Here is a 17,828-nt window from a genome sequence, read left to right as displayed (position 1 = left end):
AGGCTGCCTGAAGTGTGGAGATAAAACAGCTGCATCTTAATCTGTGGGTGGCACAAGCCTACAAAGAAGGCAATTAGGTTTATAATTTACAATTCCCTTGCCCTTCTCTCTTCTCTACCCTGCCATTTCCTCTCCTTTCTCGCTCACCCCTCCTTTCCACCCGTGAATTAATGTCTTCGTGTGTGTTATGTGTGTCTGTGTGTATGTGTGTCCCCACAGAGCAGCGCGAGCATTTGGAGAGTACCTGTCCCACACACACCCTGAAAACAGAAACGGATCAGGTCAGCGTCTCTGCCATCCTGCCATTTGTCCATCCTTACGTCCTGGTCTGTTTTTACCTTTGTGGCCATTAATTCTTCCTCCACCTGCTTCACATCATCATCTGTTGAAATGCCACACTGCGATCATTAGTCTATCATTGCAACAGCTGATAATCAAAGAAAGATGATATTACCCTCTGTGACATCCTCAGCTTGTCCTCTTATTTCTCCTCTTTCTTCTCCTTGCTGTTTAGCACCTTGTTGGATTTCTCATTCCCTAACACTCATATTTGTCTTTTTCGCCATCATACTAGCTCATCTTCTGTGTGAAACCTTGGTGGGTCCCGACCCAGAGTCGCCAAGTGACACGATTGGACCCAACAACAACAACCACCTGCATCCCTGTTCCAACACCACCAAGGGCTGTGAGGACAACCAGGAGTCCAGCCTGGTGAAACCCCCGCTGGGCTTAGACCAGCCACCTCCCCCTTCCATCACCATCTCTACCAAGCCATCGCGGCTGTCCCTCGAGCGCAGTTTCTCAGCAGAGGAAGACCAGCAGAAGTGTGTCGAGTGCACCCTGCAGCCTGCCCGCGTGTACACTATCACCACCCAGCGCGGTATGCTGATGAGCAGCGGCCGGGGCAGCAAGGAAAGCCTAGAACTGGACGTCCTGAAGGAAAAGTCGGGGAGTCGCGGGGTAGGATCCAGAGGTGGCTTGATCCAGCCCTCCACTTCCCCTTCCTCCACCTCATCATCTCCAACCCAGTACCACCATGCCAGCAGCGGTCGTGGCACCAGCCACCATCATGGCAACCATCACCACGGGAACCATCACCACGGGAACCACCACGCCGTCTCGGGTGCCAATGCGCCCTCCAGCAGTGGAGGAAGTAGCGGGGCAAGTGTAAGCAGCAGTAGCAACCAGCAGCAGCAGCAGTCTTTAGGCGTTGCTGGATCCCATTCCCACCATGCATCACACCACAGCCACCACCATCACCTGTCTCAACCCCCACTGCAGACCTCCGTCAGCGCCCACAACATCCGCAGCTGGGGCGAGGGTGGAAAAGGGGAGGTGGAGTGCAGCGGGCTGGCCTGTGACTCATGCAGCGGCGCCCCCTCACGGAGCCAGGGCTCCCTGGACCTGGAGAGTGCTTCCCGAGAGGCAGGCAAGCAGCACCGACGCCTAGAGCGGATGTGGAGTGTGGACCGGGTGACTGGGCTGGAGAGAGGTGAGAGGGCGGAGAACACAGAGGAAGGAAGAGGCGCTGAATTCCAAACGAGGGCGGGAGGGACTTTGTTCATAAGACCCCGTGGCTGGGTTTAATGGGTTTGATTTTAGACGAGATGAAATAGCGTTTGATTAATTTCAATCACTTGCAAGAAAAATAGACACAGTAAACACAAGGGCAGTGAGATCTAGCTGATATTGGTGTGGTCAAAATAACACCTAATAATTTATTCTCAACGTAATGCTAATAATGTTTCATTTTTGTTGAGACTATGTCATGCAAATGTAATGTGGCTCCAACAAATATTTTGAAAATAATGATAACAAATGGCAAAATCTAGGAAAACTTCATTAGCAAAAAGAAACAGAGGTCAAAAGTATGTAGGTTCTACCCAAAACAAAAGACTGTTAACAGTATCGAAAACACCTCATACCTCAGTTTAAAAGCCAGAGTTGAAGCAGCTCTCCACTTACACAGTCTCAACAGAAAATGAATGTCATAAGCTTCACATAAGTACAGTAGCATTTTTTAAGGGGAAATTATATTGGATGGCATCACACTAGGAGGCGTTCTTATTTTTACTATTGCTGGAATGCAATTTTTGGTTAAAAATTAAGGGTGCATTTAAACTCCCCCATTAGTCTAGTGTTTGTGACAGTTTAATTATACTTTGTAGTCACTTTAATAATTCTAGGCTTCGTGGAAGTTTTAGGACCACCTCATTGAAAAACAAGCAACAAATCACACTAAGTAAGGGATAACTAAAAAAAAATTACAGTCAATTTCTCATATTAAGTTATTATACTTTGAAAAATGAGCCGAATTACATCAGCCTTACACAGAGCTTAGACCAAGGTTTAGATGAAGTTAGACATCCGTTGAAAGTGAGCCAATACTACTGCTTTAACACTCTTTTTTTTCTTCTTTTTTCAAATCTATTTCTTCTCGGGTCGGGTGGGGATTTGAGGGTTTGATGTTGGATGTGACGTGGTGGTCCGTATTTCTGACTCTTCGTCTCTCTCCTCTGCTGTCTCCTTCTGTGTGTCTCCCTCTCTCCATTTGTGGAGTGGTGGACTGTGAAGTGCTGTTGCTGGTTTTTGTGCTTTGACATTTCTAATATATTTATTGCAAATTTGCCAATACAGCACATAGAACTTCCTGTTTTTCACTTGACCCTGGAATCATCATTTCTCTCTCTGATTGCAGAGGACACTAACTGGTTCCCCAAGGAAAATATGTTCAGCTTTCAAACTGCCACAACAACCATGCAGGCGTGAGTGCACACAATAATCTTACAAACATACAGACATATGCACATACGGTCACATCTATGGTGTATGTTCTGTCTGAAAGGCAAGGCTAGTTTGCACATAGACTATTAACGACAAACTTTATACCTTATTTCACAGCCAAAGCATCCTAAAGGTTCTGAGATTGATTTCCTTAATTGTTCATCTCAGTAATTTCAAGTAGAGATTCACAGATCCACTTTTCCATTCCAATACTTGAATTTGGAATCTGGATTGATACATGGATTGGTGACATCAGTCTAACATCCAACAAGTGAATTACAGTTATGCCAGTATCAGCACCCACTACTGATATTGGATTTGATCTGTCCCAACTGTCATTTCAAGGATCACATGGCATCTGAGATTTCATTGTTGGGTGTTGAACAGCAAAACACGACCAAATTCTCATCATTGCTTGCACAGTGTCCAAATTTGATAGTTAATTTCTTAGATTTTATTTTCTGACACTGTTTACCTTGAAAATATAGGCCAAGGTGATAAAACTTTGACTCAAGCAAATTTCAAGTGTCTGCAAGTTGATTTTTCATACAGTGCTGACAGAAATCAAATTAAGTTTCACTTAAAAAACAATTAGCAGTAATGTAAGGTATATGCAGTTGATGGGCTGAAACATGCAAAACCCCCAGTGAGTTAAAAAGAACTAAGGCATGAGTGTGTAAGTGAGGATACAAGTGTGTGTGTCTGTATAAAGTATGATGGTGACCTGAGATCCTTATCACCTGCAGTTTTATAAGATATCACAACTGTCACAACCACTTCACAAAAAAATGTAGACTCTCTAGTACCTTCCAGATATCTGTTTCTGCCTGACTATCACTATTTTTTATCTCTTTAAATGCATCTTTTTACACTTTCTTGATGCCTTTCACTTTTCATCTTGTATTGGCTGCCTGTTAGGCCATGTCCAGAGCACAAACTCAGACACAGTCAGCAGAAGAAAAGGGTTGTTCATTTGGCCCATTAAAGAAGCCACATACGTACCAGTAGCAATTATTTTGTGCTGGAAGCATTCAGACATTTTATTCATGGAGGTCAACTATGACACACTCTTTTAGTTTCGGCCTCATTATGGCTCTTGCACTTCTTCCTTTCTGTGTTTTTGGACTCATTGCTCACTGGTGCTTAAACTATATTTCTCTCTTCCTCTCTCTCCTTGCATGCTAATTAATCATGGGACGCTCAAACAGGATATCGTGAGTATACTTCCCTGCCTGCTTCCTTTTTTTTCCTTAGCTTGCTTAACCTTTGTTCTTAACTGCTGTTCCTTAACTTTGATGTCAACCATTTAACCTCCATCTTTGGGCTGGGTGAGGTCTCTGTATATGTGTGTTTGCGTGAGTGTGTGTGTACTTGTACATCTATCTTTGAGAAGTAATTTGAGTTTTAGACCTTGGGAGAGAGGAAATTTTTGCAAAGTAAGGGTGTTTTGACTGGTCCTCACTTTTGGACAGACCTTCAAAGGCCTGTTTGAGGGTTCAGTGGTTAAGTTAAAGGATGGGGTTAGGGATTTAGTTGTGATGAGCTGGGAAAAGCACTATGTCAGTGAGGATCCTCACAAGCATAGAAGTACAAACGTGTGTGTGTGTGTGGCTGGATAGATGTGTAATTCTTTGTATCAAAAAACCTGTTTGTTTGGGTTATTCTGTCCGTACTAACCAAGACAGCACACATCCCCAAAAGAAAAACAAACAAAAAAAACCTCTCAAGATTCATCATCTGATTTACAGTTATGGGTTGTCAGGTAGAAACCTAGTCAGTACAAATAAGGTCTTTTCATTCAAGTAAAAAAAGCCAAAGGGAGAAAAATTGAGTTACAGGATTTTTGTGCAACAGCAGGGATAAAGTCCAGTGTAATCCACTGCAGCTGAGTAAGTCTGCCAAGCTCAAGTCAGGAAAATGTCCGTCTGAGTGTTGGCTGACCTAAACCTTGTCAGCTCGCATCCACCCAGCAGTTCTGTCAGTTTGGCACGCACACCCGCCCTCACTTAGGACACAGCAATAGATAGAGTTTTTGTGGCAGTCATGTTAGTGCTCTAATCCTGCTCCACAGTCATCGCCAATTATCACTGAGTCTGTGCTGGCTGACTTTAGACGTGTGTGGAACTGACTTTGGCAAATGACTCTGGACAGATTTGTTAAGAACAAGTATTTATAGGGCTAAAATGTGATCCCTCGTGCCTTCTGGTAAAACTATTATCAGAGTTGTGTTAAAAAAGACATCCTTTAGCTGTCCATTCAATAAGTCACATGAAACCTTGATTGTTGAATATCCAGTATGGCAGTTGTTGCATGTAAATCACTAACACCTGTCAAATTATTCCCGAGTGTATAGACTAGCTGAGAAGTAGGTTAAGTAATTAAATAAATCTTAACAAAATTGTGTATGATGCCAAAACCAAGCAAAGTCTTGACATCTCATGCTGCACAGCCCCTGCTCCAACCGCCCTTGCCTAATTAAACCCAACTAACCCAAGCTGCTCTTAAACATTTTCGAGTTTTTTGTATGTTGACCAAGCTACCCTCTGGCTTTTAGCTTAAAATAAAAGTTAAAGGTTTTGTCAAAATTCTTTTAATTATTAAAAGATAAAGCTGGTGATGTCCATTTTTCTTACTGTCAACAATTCCTGTGAAAAAGTCTTCATTGTTGTCCAACAAGTCTACAGTGATGTTAGTGGTTTTATGGGGCTATTGCATGGATGTATTATAAGAACTAGATACTGGATAAGTGAGCCTATTTCCGAATTGTTGAGGATTGACCAAGAAAAGTTTTCTTGGGACCGGGTTCACTTTGGTTTCATGCGGCCCACTGCACACAAACATTAGTGTTTACGACACTGTTCCTTGCCATGAATTCCCATTTGAATTTTACATTGCAATGATCTCACATACTTAAAAATAGCTTTTCTCGGCTCTGGGAAAGTATTCCAAATATAAAACCTTGTATGTACATTGTATAATTAAAAATTCATACTACAGAGTAATAATTGAACTCATACAGTATATCCATTGACCATACTACAGAAAATATAAATAAATAAATAAAATTTTAATATCAATATGGCAACATGACAGAACATTTTGATCTTAAGTAGGTTAAATGTTTATTGTCTTAGTTTGTCATTAGTGTTGAAGACATCTGGTTACCTCAGAGAATTGGACTAATTGAAATTTGGACCTGATGATGGCACTAGAGGAAAGGTTAGAAGGATCATCAAAGTCATTAGGCTTCATCCTGTTGGGACCATGATTATCTGCAGAGGCATGCACAAGTTTGGGCACCCCTAGTCAAAGTTTCTGTTATTGTGAATACTTAAGTGGGTAGAACTGATCTCAAAAAAGGAATAAAAATTAAAGGTGAAACATTCTCTTCAACATTTTATGAATTATTAGTGGATTTTTTTTCTGCAGTTTTACAGTGAAAAAAAGGAAAGAAGGACCATGTAAAAGTTTAGGTACCCCAAGAGATTTGACCTGTCAGAATTTTTACCAAGGTCTCTGTCCTTAATTTGCTTGATAGTGCTATGGCTTGTTCACTATCATTGTTAGGAAAGGCAAAGTGATGCAAACGTAAGACCTTGATAGATACTATGACTCCTTAAAACTTGCTCCATCAAGCAACAAGCAAGGACTGACTCCTCTGAGCAGCTGCCTAGCACTCTGAAAATTTAAATTCACAAAGCAGGGAAAGGCTAAAAAAAGATAGCAAAGCATTTTCAGGAAGTTTTTTCCTCAATTTGTAACACAATTAAGAAATGACGGTTAAACAGGAATGGTGGAGATCTGGAAGCTGAGGTCCTGAAGACCAAGAACATTTTAAGAGAGAACTGCACATAGGATTGCTAGAAAGACAAATCAAACCCCCACTGTTCAACTGCAAAAAACCTCCAGAGAAGTGGTGGACTGTTCTACTGTGCAGCAACATCTGCACAAATATGACCTTCATGGAAGACTCATCAGAAGAAATATTAATTGTGTTCTCACCACAAAATTCAGCATCAGAAGTTGACTTTGGCATTTTGGAAAAGTTAAAAATAGAGTTAAAATAGAACTTTATGGCCCTTTTCCATTTTTGTTAGTTGTCTCTTTTTAAACAGGAAAAGATGTAAATACAAAAATAATCATGCTTGGAATATGAAAGAAATGAAATTATGCTGTTTGGAAATCAGATTAATCTTTTAATTGCTTAGTTATTCAGAGTAAAAAAAAAAAAAAATGTTGTCCAGGGGTGTCCAAATGAAATTCAGTGGCAGTATATCAGACAGTTGTTGATTTATTTCAATCTCAACCAAAGTGGTGGACTGATTGATAGACCGACCAACCAACATTGGCATCCGTAGAGTCCGGCAGTCAGAGTTAGCATGGCTAAAAACATTTTAAAGCACAGCATGGAGCCACACTGTTGCTCCAAGATTTATGGCCTCAGTTTGGACGACACGACTTGAGGTTGAGTGCCATAGATTGGCAGGGAAGCAGAAAGAATTGAGAGATGGACTCATTGTCATTGTCAGTTTTGGTCTTTATATGGGATTTGTTGACAGTAAGAAAAATAAGGAATGATGCCAGCCTTAACCTCTAAGATTGCATTTTGTTATTGGGTGATTTTTACATGCTATGTCCCACTATTTAACCAGAGTCAAAGTACTCAAAAACAAATGACAATTATGTTCTGTGTGGTTGGAGATTCCATTCCTAGCATTGTCTCTGCTAACAAATGTTATCAGCTTCACAGGACTGCAGGGTCACACCTTTGCTGGTTAACAACAATTAAGTCTGTTGAAGACACAATCACACATCGACAGTGATGCATTTCACGGCATGTTTGTACTTTGACACATAGAAGTCCAGCTTGAGCCCAGTGGGATATCACTTTCTGTTACAGCCAGAACAATTTCAAAGTTCCACAATGGCTGATTTAAATCAATGGCAAGCTTCCATGACAACTTTGCCATCTTTGCTAGTGGATTACAGGTTTAACATACAAAGTGTATCCATGAAAAATATTGACCAGCCTGTGAATATTAAACCCACAGCATTTAAGGATTGGGACTTTTTTAAATGGAGTTGCTACTCAAGTCCACAGACCTTTAGGTCTTTGAGTATACAAAACAGGCATCTACGACTGATTCTGGGGTATAAAGAATGATAAAATTCCCCAAAAGCAAACCTTTTCTTTTTAGAGTCAAGTCCAAAAAGGCACATGAGGTCACAGGATCAGTGTTTCCATTGGAAGATGGATTATTGCACATGCAGAGGGGTGAACAGAAAATACCATTTGAGCCAGTGCTACGATTTGAATGTCAGGTCTTTATAGTCAACGCTACCTGCTGCCTACCTATAACCGCCTCCCCTACGCAGCCAAATAAACCCTGCAGCTAAAAGCCCTGGCATCAGCCTCCCTGCACTGTCCTACCCCATGCTACGCCAGCATTCGTCCTGTCTCATCCCTTTAATACTGTGCCACGTCCTGGCAGGGCTTTCCGGGGATTTGTGAAGAGAAAAAGGAGTGAGAGGGAGCAGAATTCAGCAGAAGTCATCCAGAGGTACGAAGCATCCCCCGCCAGGGTGTGCTTTGCTAGAGTGCCGTTTGCACTATAGCTCTGGTGTCACTTATTTACAGCCGTGTCTAAGAGCCAAAGAGTCACAACGTAGCACTTGAAGGTGTGAGGACGTCAGCAGCTTTCAAAAGGATCTGCTGACTGGATGTCCGGCTACACTGCCCCAATTTGAAGGCAACATTCGTACTGCCAAACACAGTGAATCATATCTTTACTCTGAGACAAAACTGAAAAGATCAAAACAGGTACATACTGGTTTGGTGGTTGGAAAATAAAATAAGATACTTGTATTGTGGATTCTACGCAGCCACGACTACATTAACTGCATTGGCTGCAAACTTGTATCTAATCTGTAAAAATGGTTTTGTAAAATGTTGAAAGTTGGGTTACAAAATATGACAGACATTCATAAGCGACTTCACCATTCAAACCTACAATACCAAACTGGTATGTCACTGCACAGAACCAGGGGCACAGAACCATTGGAAACACCGAGTGAGATTCAGTAACACTTGCAGGAGTAGTGACATCAGCAACAAGTTCAGAAGCACTCAGGCCCAGATGCTCCGTCACACAGGGCAGATGGTGAATATGACACCATGCAGTGCATCTCAACTCCTTTGACATCTCAGTGTCATCCATCTGCAGTGTCAGCGCATTAACATTGTGTGTTACTTCATCAAATTGAGTGATTTTAACATGAGGAAAAAATAGAAGAACAAACTTTTCGGAACATTTTGCCTCCTTGCTCTAAAATCCACTGGAAAAGAAATCCTACATCGACCTGAAACACCTTATTATGTCTTATCACACTAAGGCCACGTCTACCCTAAGGCAGTGGAACATTGAAAAACATGTTTATCTTTTTTTTTAATGTTTGCCTTTTATCCTCTCTAAGCTTGTTTGACCACCAAAATCAGCTTAAACAGGAAAAGCAGCTCAAAGTCAATAATTTCAAAATCACAGCTCGTGTGTTGCAGTGTGGATAGGGAAAATTACTCTTGAGACCTGAGATTTCTCAATGATAAAGTATGCGATGCATCCCTGACACTTTACACTTCAGGCTTATTTCTCTGTAACTAATGAACAACTCTTCGAAAACAGCAGAAAGTTTCTTTGCAGATATGTCGTGAAGCTCTTTTTAACACTAGACAAGGCCTAAGCCACAAAGCAGAGCAGACGTTTAGAGTCAAATTTAGTTTGCAGGCAGAATTTCTGAGTGCCAGTAAAGGCAGAGGATGAGCGTCATCTCCACATACAAGACAATTCTCGCTGTAGTTATAAACAACAGCAGTGCACAACAATGTAAAAGAGCCATTTCAGCATTGCTCTTCGTCATCCTCTGTGATCCTGAGTGCTTTTCATCATAAAAACTCACAAGTACTCTGTACCCTTTTGATGTGAGGTGTTCACTTTCCTTTTTCCCCAATGCACTACTAGCTCTGAAAAATGAATCTGGCTCTTTTCTTTTGATTTTCTTAAGTCTGATTTTACTTAAATAACATTAAAGTATCTCAGAATTGTACTTAAGTATTTCCATTTTATGCTGCTTTATACTTCAACCCCACTACATATCAGAGGCAAGTACTGGACTTTTTACTTCTTTGAGAGCTTTAGCTGCACAGTCATGCTCACACATTAATGCATTAATAATCATAATCCAATAATATAATATATATGTTTCTAAAATAGTTTGTTCTGCATACAGACTACTACATTACATTTTGATGCTAATACTTATGCAGTATTTTACCTCTCCACATGCCTTTTACTTGGAGTATTGTTGCAGTGTGGTGTTACTACTATTCCTTTTTTTAAGTATGGCCAGAAATAAAGCTGCTAAACAGATATTTATTAAAAGAAAATACTAGATATTATTACTGGACTATTAAAGACAAAAGAAAAGAAAGAAGAGATGGGAAGGATGCTAATGATGACTATTTGTGTGAAATTACACGAGTGTGATCACAATGTCTTTTTCTTAGCCAAATAAAGATGCTGTAAATATGAAATATACAATATGTAAATATTACCTTTAAAATATGAATCCCTATTTTGTCATATTTAGGAGATCATCACTTATCTAAATTTGTATTACATTGGCATGCCCATAGCATTAATAAGCAGGTGAAACAGAAGCAGGCAGTAGATAACTAAAGTACGCAAAACATGACACGAGAAAATATTGAACACATAAATACGAAATTGGATGGGAACGGGTTATATACAGTTACAGAAAGGGCTAAAGAAGGACCAGACAGATTGTCTTTAGTTAGAAGTGGAGGCGGTTATGGTTTCTCTCACATTCCATCTCTTTCTGTCTAAATCTCATTAACGCTCTCCACACCTCTCCTTTGTGGGCAGCTGAGGTTTAAGCACAGGACAATCCAGGTGAAAAGATGACAGTCTGACTCTGTGCATTAGTGTGTTTAAGATCTCTTTACCAAAGTGCAAAGTAACAATGATGTCACTTACCTCTAATTAGAGCCAAGTCATATTTGCTCCTTATTAAACCATGACATGGTTTAATGCAATTTGAGCTGCTCGTGAAATTAGCAGTGAAATTCCTTGTTTGATGTTTCAAGTTTACTGTTGTTGACATTTTGTATGGAGGTAAACTCAGGACAAAGAGACTCCAAAGACAATTTTTTTCCCCTTTTATGTTGCTTCTATTCTGATGTGCTTCAACATGGACCCGCTCACACATACACACACTCACAAACCACATGCAGAGATCATTAATCATGAGTGTTGACTGGTAGCTGGGTGTACTGAAACTGTGTGCAGAGGCGACATGGGAGGGAGGCAGAGAGATAAAAGGTTGTTTATCTGGGGCTCTTGCATAGAACATCATGTCAGGCAGAAAGTCACAGAGAAAAACTACACAGACCCTTTGTTGTTATTTAGGACACTAAATGGATCTCAAGTGAAACATGGTAATGCAAACCCTTTATATTCAACTACTTACAGACTACAAAGATGTAGCTTCATCAGAGCAGATTAATGTTGCTAGGAGACATAAAACCCTTGTCTGCTTTTAGTAATACAAATAGTAAGACCCTGCAAATGGAAAACATAGAGCACTACCTAAATATGTTTGTCAACACAACACAGTATTTTCTATTATAGTTTGACATAATTCTATCAGGTGTGTGAGGGGAACCATGTTCTTCCAAATAAAAAGGGCTCAATAATTAAATAATATAAAGTAATACTACTTTATTCTTTGAGTAAATTGTTTATTTTCTAGGTTTATTAACATATATGTGTATGATTGTACAATGTGAGTAAAAACACTGCTCACATTAGCCCTTAGCAGATCTATAGCAATTACAATCTTGCTCCATAAGGCTGACTCCACAGTTCTGCACCTGTGAGTCCACTGATGAATAAGGATGTCAACAGCCAAAATATTTTTCATTGTAGAGAATCGCTAGCCTGTGATTAGCCTAAATGAAACACAGTAGCCTAGATTCTTAATAACTACATTTGAACAATGAAGATGAGAAAAGCCAGCATAGTGCATCTTTTCAACGCAGGAAAGAAAGCAGCAGTCACAGCCAGCAGTCACATCTTCTGACAGATTAAGGTAGTGTGTGAGTGTGGAAGTTATTCAGTCTCATAGCACTTGTGTGAAATTGGTTATGACCAATAGGTGGTTTATAAGTTTTTAATTTAAGGGGAGGGATGGCCCTAACCTACACCCTGTAGAAAAACTATATGTAGTCATGTCTTCCCTAAAATATTTTGTTACAGAGGCAGCTTGGTCTGAGGGTCTATTTTCAACAGCACAGATGCTACTGAACGATCATGGAACAACTATAGGAACACTACAGGCAGCAGTGTGTCCCTAGGTTGCTACTTCTCTTTGATCATGAAAGTGACACTATTCTATAGCGTATATAGGCTACAATATAGCATAGAATGAAGTATTTACAGTATACAGTTTAGAGAATATTATAGATCCGAGACGAAACTGACAGAAGGACAGATCTGAGAGAAGAAGCCTGTGCCTGACAAATGTGTTTGCCATTCAGCACCACGGACAGCGGCATGAATTTATCAATACAGCACAGTTAGACTGCTGATATTTCTGCTCCATGTCCGGAGCCATAGATTCTGACTTGCACTAACCTCACTCAGATAAAGGATCAGCGAGTCAGGCCGACTAGACTAACATATTCAACAAATGTTCTGCTACTGGGGGATGGAGAGGGGGCATCGCAAGTTCACAATGCATTTTGGTAGTTTTGCTAACACGGGGGATGGCTCCCCCCTCACATCACCTACTGGTAAAGGGGTAGGCTTTGGGAAAGAAAATAAAAGCATACCACTTCTGTCTGATCTCCACAGAGTGGTATGAAAGGGGGGTTGTGTGTGGGTGTGACATGGTTCCTTGGGTGTTGCAGGAAGTAGATCTCTCTTGTGTGTGATTGAGGATTACCTGCATGGTATGGTAGCCACAGCAAAGCACATTATTTTCAATAATTCACTAATTCATTCATTAATTAATCAATTGTTGTTGTTTTTTTTGGTTATGATCTTAAATTGATAGTGACATGTAACATGTAGCATCTTCTACGGAAAGGTATATTTATAGCACAATGTGATGCCTGGTATATGTCCCAGTCGCTATTCTTTGAGAAATCCAGTACTGGTCAGGCTCTTGCCTCAAATAAAATAAATAAAATCGCTCAGGCATGAAACCAAATTACACCAGGTCAAACACAGATACCATCAACAAAGCAAGATCTCATCTGCTGGAACAGACTACATAAACACACACCATTATGATCCAGTTTGGCAAAATAAACTCCTCTGATGTAGTTATTCTAAGAGCAGATGCATCAAAGACTATACTAAAGAAGGGTTTCCCTTTTGGCTGCTGTTACATGAATGAACCTCCAGTGTCTTATAAATCTAAACAATAGGATGAAGAGGTTCTTTGGCAATGTGGTACATTGCACCCACACCGTTTCTGTTGACATGGAAATGTGTATATTTACCTATAATTACAGTATCTATTTTTTAACCTCTTTCAGCAGAAATAGAAGCTTGACACTAAATTCTCCTCTTTTTGTCTTTCCTGGTTTTACTTCCCACCCACCCCTCCCTCTTTCCTCTCTTCTTTACATTTTGGTTCTCCCTCTGTCCTCTGTTATCCCTCCTCTGCTTTGATTCCTCTACCCACAGGAACTTCCGGAAGCATCTTCGGATGGTGGGCAGCAGAAGGATTAAAGCACAGAGTGAGTCAGAGATGTGTGTGTGTGTGTGTGTGTGGTTGATGTTTGCTCAAATTGACTGTGATGTTGTTCACCCCGCCATCATCCATGTTTTTTCTCTGTTTTCTGGTGCATTTTTGCATGCGTGTGGCACCAACCGCTGCTGCTTTGCTGGGATTTTGTAATGCTCTATTGCATTTTCTTGAGGATTATATATGCATCAGTGTGTGTTTGATACACCAGCGATATGAGTCTGTGCATGTGCGAATGTATGAGTGTGAAGGATGAAGATGGTCTTTTCCTGTTGCATCGCTTTACATGTTTAGGGATAGGGTTGGTTGGTTGTGAAGTTTGAAAACAAAGACAGTGTTGTTACTTTTTTTTTTTAAAGGAAGGTGATGATTTGTAATAATGGAAGGCTGTGAGTTTGTATGAGTGTCACTGCAAATCTGTAAGACGCTGCCAGAAAAAACAAAAATAGATTCCTTGCTCTGGATTGGATGTGGATTGAATAACAAAGTGAGGGTAACTCTGTGATGTGACTGGTCTGTAATCTATTAGCCTGTTTTGACCTTGAAAATTAAACTGAAAGAAAATGGTGAAGGAAGCAAGCTAAACTAGTTAATGATTAAAAATGGTGGTTTTATTTGTGTCAAATTTAGATGCAGTTTTTATGTGAGTAGTAGCTTGGAAAGATCAAACCACAGTTTATGAACTCGCTGCAATCAAGATTTTGTTTTATTTATTTATTTATTTTTTTTTGGGGGGGGGGGGTTCCATGTTCAGATGATCAATTGGGAATAGTTCTACAAGAATTTTTGAGAAATTATGCAATTTGTGCAGTTACTTTCTGGTCCAGGACTGCAGGGTTAGAATGGAAATGTGTAAATATGGCTTATAATAATGTCAGGTGAGGTGTTAAAAAGTTAGATGTTTGACAAAACAATTATTTTGTAATTTGGAGGAGAAAAAAAAATGTTTTGACAGACCAGCCTGAAACCAGTCAAAATCCAAATGTGTCACTGATCCTTGCTGAGACGTACCCTTCAAATTTTGTACCATAGAAGATTTTTGCACTGTAGACATTTACCAAAACCCAAATGTTGTTGCTGCTGACAGTAATGTTAAAGTTGTTTCACACCTCAGACGTCCCCTGCTGTGAGGAGGATCTAGTTTTACTGGAGCCAATTTCTTCTTCAGACAGTTTCTTCTCACATCTCTGTGGGGCTTTGGGTGAACTGACATTCTCCTTATGGTCAACGAATTTGGTTGCAAGGCTGCAGGTTTGATTAAGCCAAATAAAATAAATTCTATATAAATGAAACTGGGCAAATCAAGCCCAGGGGAGTTAAGAGACATTACAGCTCTATCAATGCAGTGAAGTGAAGATGACAGAATTATTTGTGATTTTGGGATCACAAAATAGGACAAAGTTCTTTGATATGATTAAATGGTTAAAAGATGATTAAAAACATTAAAACATTTCTAAAAGGAAGCCTTGTATTGTCTATATCACCAAAAATGTCAATTTGTTTCACGAGAAGAAAAAAACTGTAAGATTTGTTGACCTCGAATGTGTCAGCAAATGAAAAGACATTTGTACTTGAAAATATCAAGCTGGTATGAGCAGCAAAATGAGAAGCATTAGCGAAGATCCATCAGCCTAGAAACTACAGAGACCTAAAAAAAAAAAAAGTATGGTGCCTTGAGGGAGACTCTTGATTAACTGTGCTGAACAATTTCAAGTAGTCTAAAAACATTCACAGAGCACAGTGATTACTCTTCAAAGCAGAATTGATTTAATTGATGAGTCGAAGCTCAGTAAATCAGTGAAACAAGGACAGTCTTTTTCATCCATAGTGATGATCATACAGAGATGAGCAGCAGGATGCTTTATAATGCTGAAGAAATATGATTGTTTGGACACTGTATGTATGTTTGGCAGTTTGTATATGCAGGCATTTGTTTGTGCAGAGGAGGGATGGCATTGTTTGCACACTACTTGTTGAACTTGTAGCTGCATCCGCCTTTGCACTTGTGTGTTCTAGATGGTGAGTGTATAGAGGAAGCAGCCAGTTTGCTGGCTTGTTAGTGCGTGTGTGTGTGGTGCATGTGTGTGTGTGTGTGTGTGTGACTCTCTCTCCCTGCACTAGCATTTGCTGAGCGTAGATCGAAGAGTTTCAGCCGTTCCTGGAGTGACCCCACCCCTGTCAAGACTGACTCGCCTCATGAACCCAGAGACAGTGAGTTAACAGACTTACATACATGCACGTACACACACACATGCACACAGAGATGCTGACACACACACAGTGTTGTACAACTGCAGTGGGTAGACAAAAATGGTGCAATTAAAAACTGATGTAAAAAAAAGAAGAGTATACAGGGACACATTCATGAGCAGAAGGTTTGAGAGCATACTCGGACATTGTTGAGATTTTAAGCCTCCAAGAGGAATTTTATTGAAAATGTGAGCGAGCTGTAGGGTTTTGGCAAATTATCATTTTGTAGCATGCACGCACCCTTAACCTGAGAGAAGAAAAAGTAAACAAATAAAAATAAGAAAAAAGACCTGGACATGGACGACATGAAAATTCCCTTTAAATAATGTTAAACTACTTCCCAGTCCAGTAAACTGACATTTTCGTTTGTCTACAGACAAAACTATAAACCAAATAGCACAATAACAGCAACATAAACACTTTAAGAACTAAATCAGAAAGTGTTTAAGTGTCCTCTTGTCCTCAAGTGTTTATAATCTGCCCAAACAGCTGCAGTGAGAGATGTGAGAACATATTTTAAACAATGTACTCTGTATAAATTATCCATCTGACCCTTTGAGCCCTCACATCTTGACTGGCATATTGATTACAGCTTCAATTTGCTTTATGCTAGCTCATTACTTTTGTGATTAATGAATTTACGTACACAGGTGATTCATACAGAGTTAAAAGCCACTTAACACTTAGTATTTGTCAGCCAGAACAAAGGTCTAGTAATCAGAACTGTGATATATGAGCCAACTTCCAGTGAAGCTGGAATTAGACCCAATCATCTGGAGCCTTTCATAAGTATTTCATAAGCATAAGCAAAGACACACTGCAATACAAAAAGTACAGTAAACAATGAAGACAGAGACAAGTAGTGCCTTTTGCAAAGTACAGTAACTAAGTATTTTGTACAGGCTGGTGCAAATTGTAGGTAATTTACATTTTGGGAGATTTTCCACTTTTATTGGACAGCAAAATGTATCAGTAGGAAACACTGCCCTTTTTTCTTCACTACATTTATCTGATGGGTATTGTTATTAGTTGCTAGTTATGTTTTATTTTTTATTAATTTTTATTTCATTTATTTTTAATGTTCAACTTTTGTTAATCAATTTTTGTTCCTTTTTCCATCTTTATTTCTTTTTTTTTCTTTTCCTTCCTCAGCTGATTTAAAATCATGACAATCCCAAAACAGTTTTTCCCTAGTCAGCAAAGCTAACTCTTTTCATTTTGACATTTGGAAGCATGTTTGCATATTACCTTTTAAGTTAAATTGGGCATGTAGAACTGAGTACTTAAAACATTTTCATTCTATTTTGACAGCCAATGCAACTTATTCCTAATATGATCGTGCCATGCCATTGTTCCAACCACCCGTTATTCTGATTCCCTGTTATTTCTTTCCCCCCATATTCTGTGAAGACCCACCCCCACTGTCTGACTCTGACCGTGACCTTTTTTTTTAACCTTAACCATCTAACCTATACTAACCAATCAGAGGGACAGTGGGCGGGTCCCTTGGATATTTTCCAAGCCATTGGGAGTTAGGAATAATGGGCTGTTGGAACAATGGGCAGTCCCCTATGACAAGCATTTTTATTAGTGTTGTCAGTGGTGAGTTAGTAACATGAAAGTTGAAGCCACTGCTCATCAAGTGTCTATAAGTTATCATCTGCAACCTGTACAAACAGACACATAACAAATAGGACTGAAATGACAATACACTATGTCCTGCAGAGCTCTCTGTTAATTAGGGTGACACATCAGTTTTACAGCTCAGTTCTTGGTTTTGGCTAGATCAAGAACTAACACACAAAACACCCATGGACACTTGCACATAACAATCACATGTACAAACTGGCTGTCTCGGCTGTTGACTCTGACCTTGTCCATGTGTCTCCCTATGACCGTGAGTCTTTCTTCAACTTTGTGATGCTTCTCTTTCTGTGAGTATGTCTTCCAGAATGGAGTGTATG

The 17,828-nt window shown here is 39.9% G+C and overlaps 1 protein-coding gene across 1 annotated transcript in view; it reads left to right on the top strand.

The window, feature by feature from the left end:
- LOC121623326 (NMDA receptor synaptonuclear signaling and neuronal migration factor) overlaps positions 1 to 17,828 on the top strand; it is a 43,611-nt gene that overhangs the window by 12,636 nt on the left and 13,147 nt on the right. Inside the window, exons 2-8 of the mRNA XM_041960584.1 lie at positions 220 to 281; positions 575 to 1,492; positions 2,699 to 2,765; positions 3,993 to 3,998; positions 8,277 to 8,345; positions 13,554 to 13,606; positions 15,736 to 15,825. Of these exons, the coding sequence (XP_041816518.1) occupies positions 220 to 281; positions 575 to 1,492; positions 2,699 to 2,765; positions 3,993 to 3,998; positions 8,277 to 8,345; positions 13,554 to 13,606; positions 15,736 to 15,825 (1,265 nt within the window). The remainder of the gene's footprint in view (positions 1 to 219; positions 282 to 574; positions 1,493 to 2,698; positions 2,766 to 3,992; positions 3,999 to 8,276; positions 8,346 to 13,553; positions 13,607 to 15,735; positions 15,826 to 17,828) is intronic.

Source organism: Chelmon rostratus, chromosome 19 (assembly GCF_017976325.1).
Source record: "Chelmon rostratus isolate fCheRos1 chromosome 19, fCheRos1.pri, whole genome shotgun sequence".
Classification (NCBI taxonomy): Eukaryota; Metazoa; Chordata; class Actinopteri; order Chaetodontiformes; family Chaetodontidae; genus Chelmon; species Chelmon rostratus.
The sequence above is the reverse complement of the archived record's forward strand: the minus strand, read 5'-3'. Positions and strand labels throughout refer to the sequence as shown.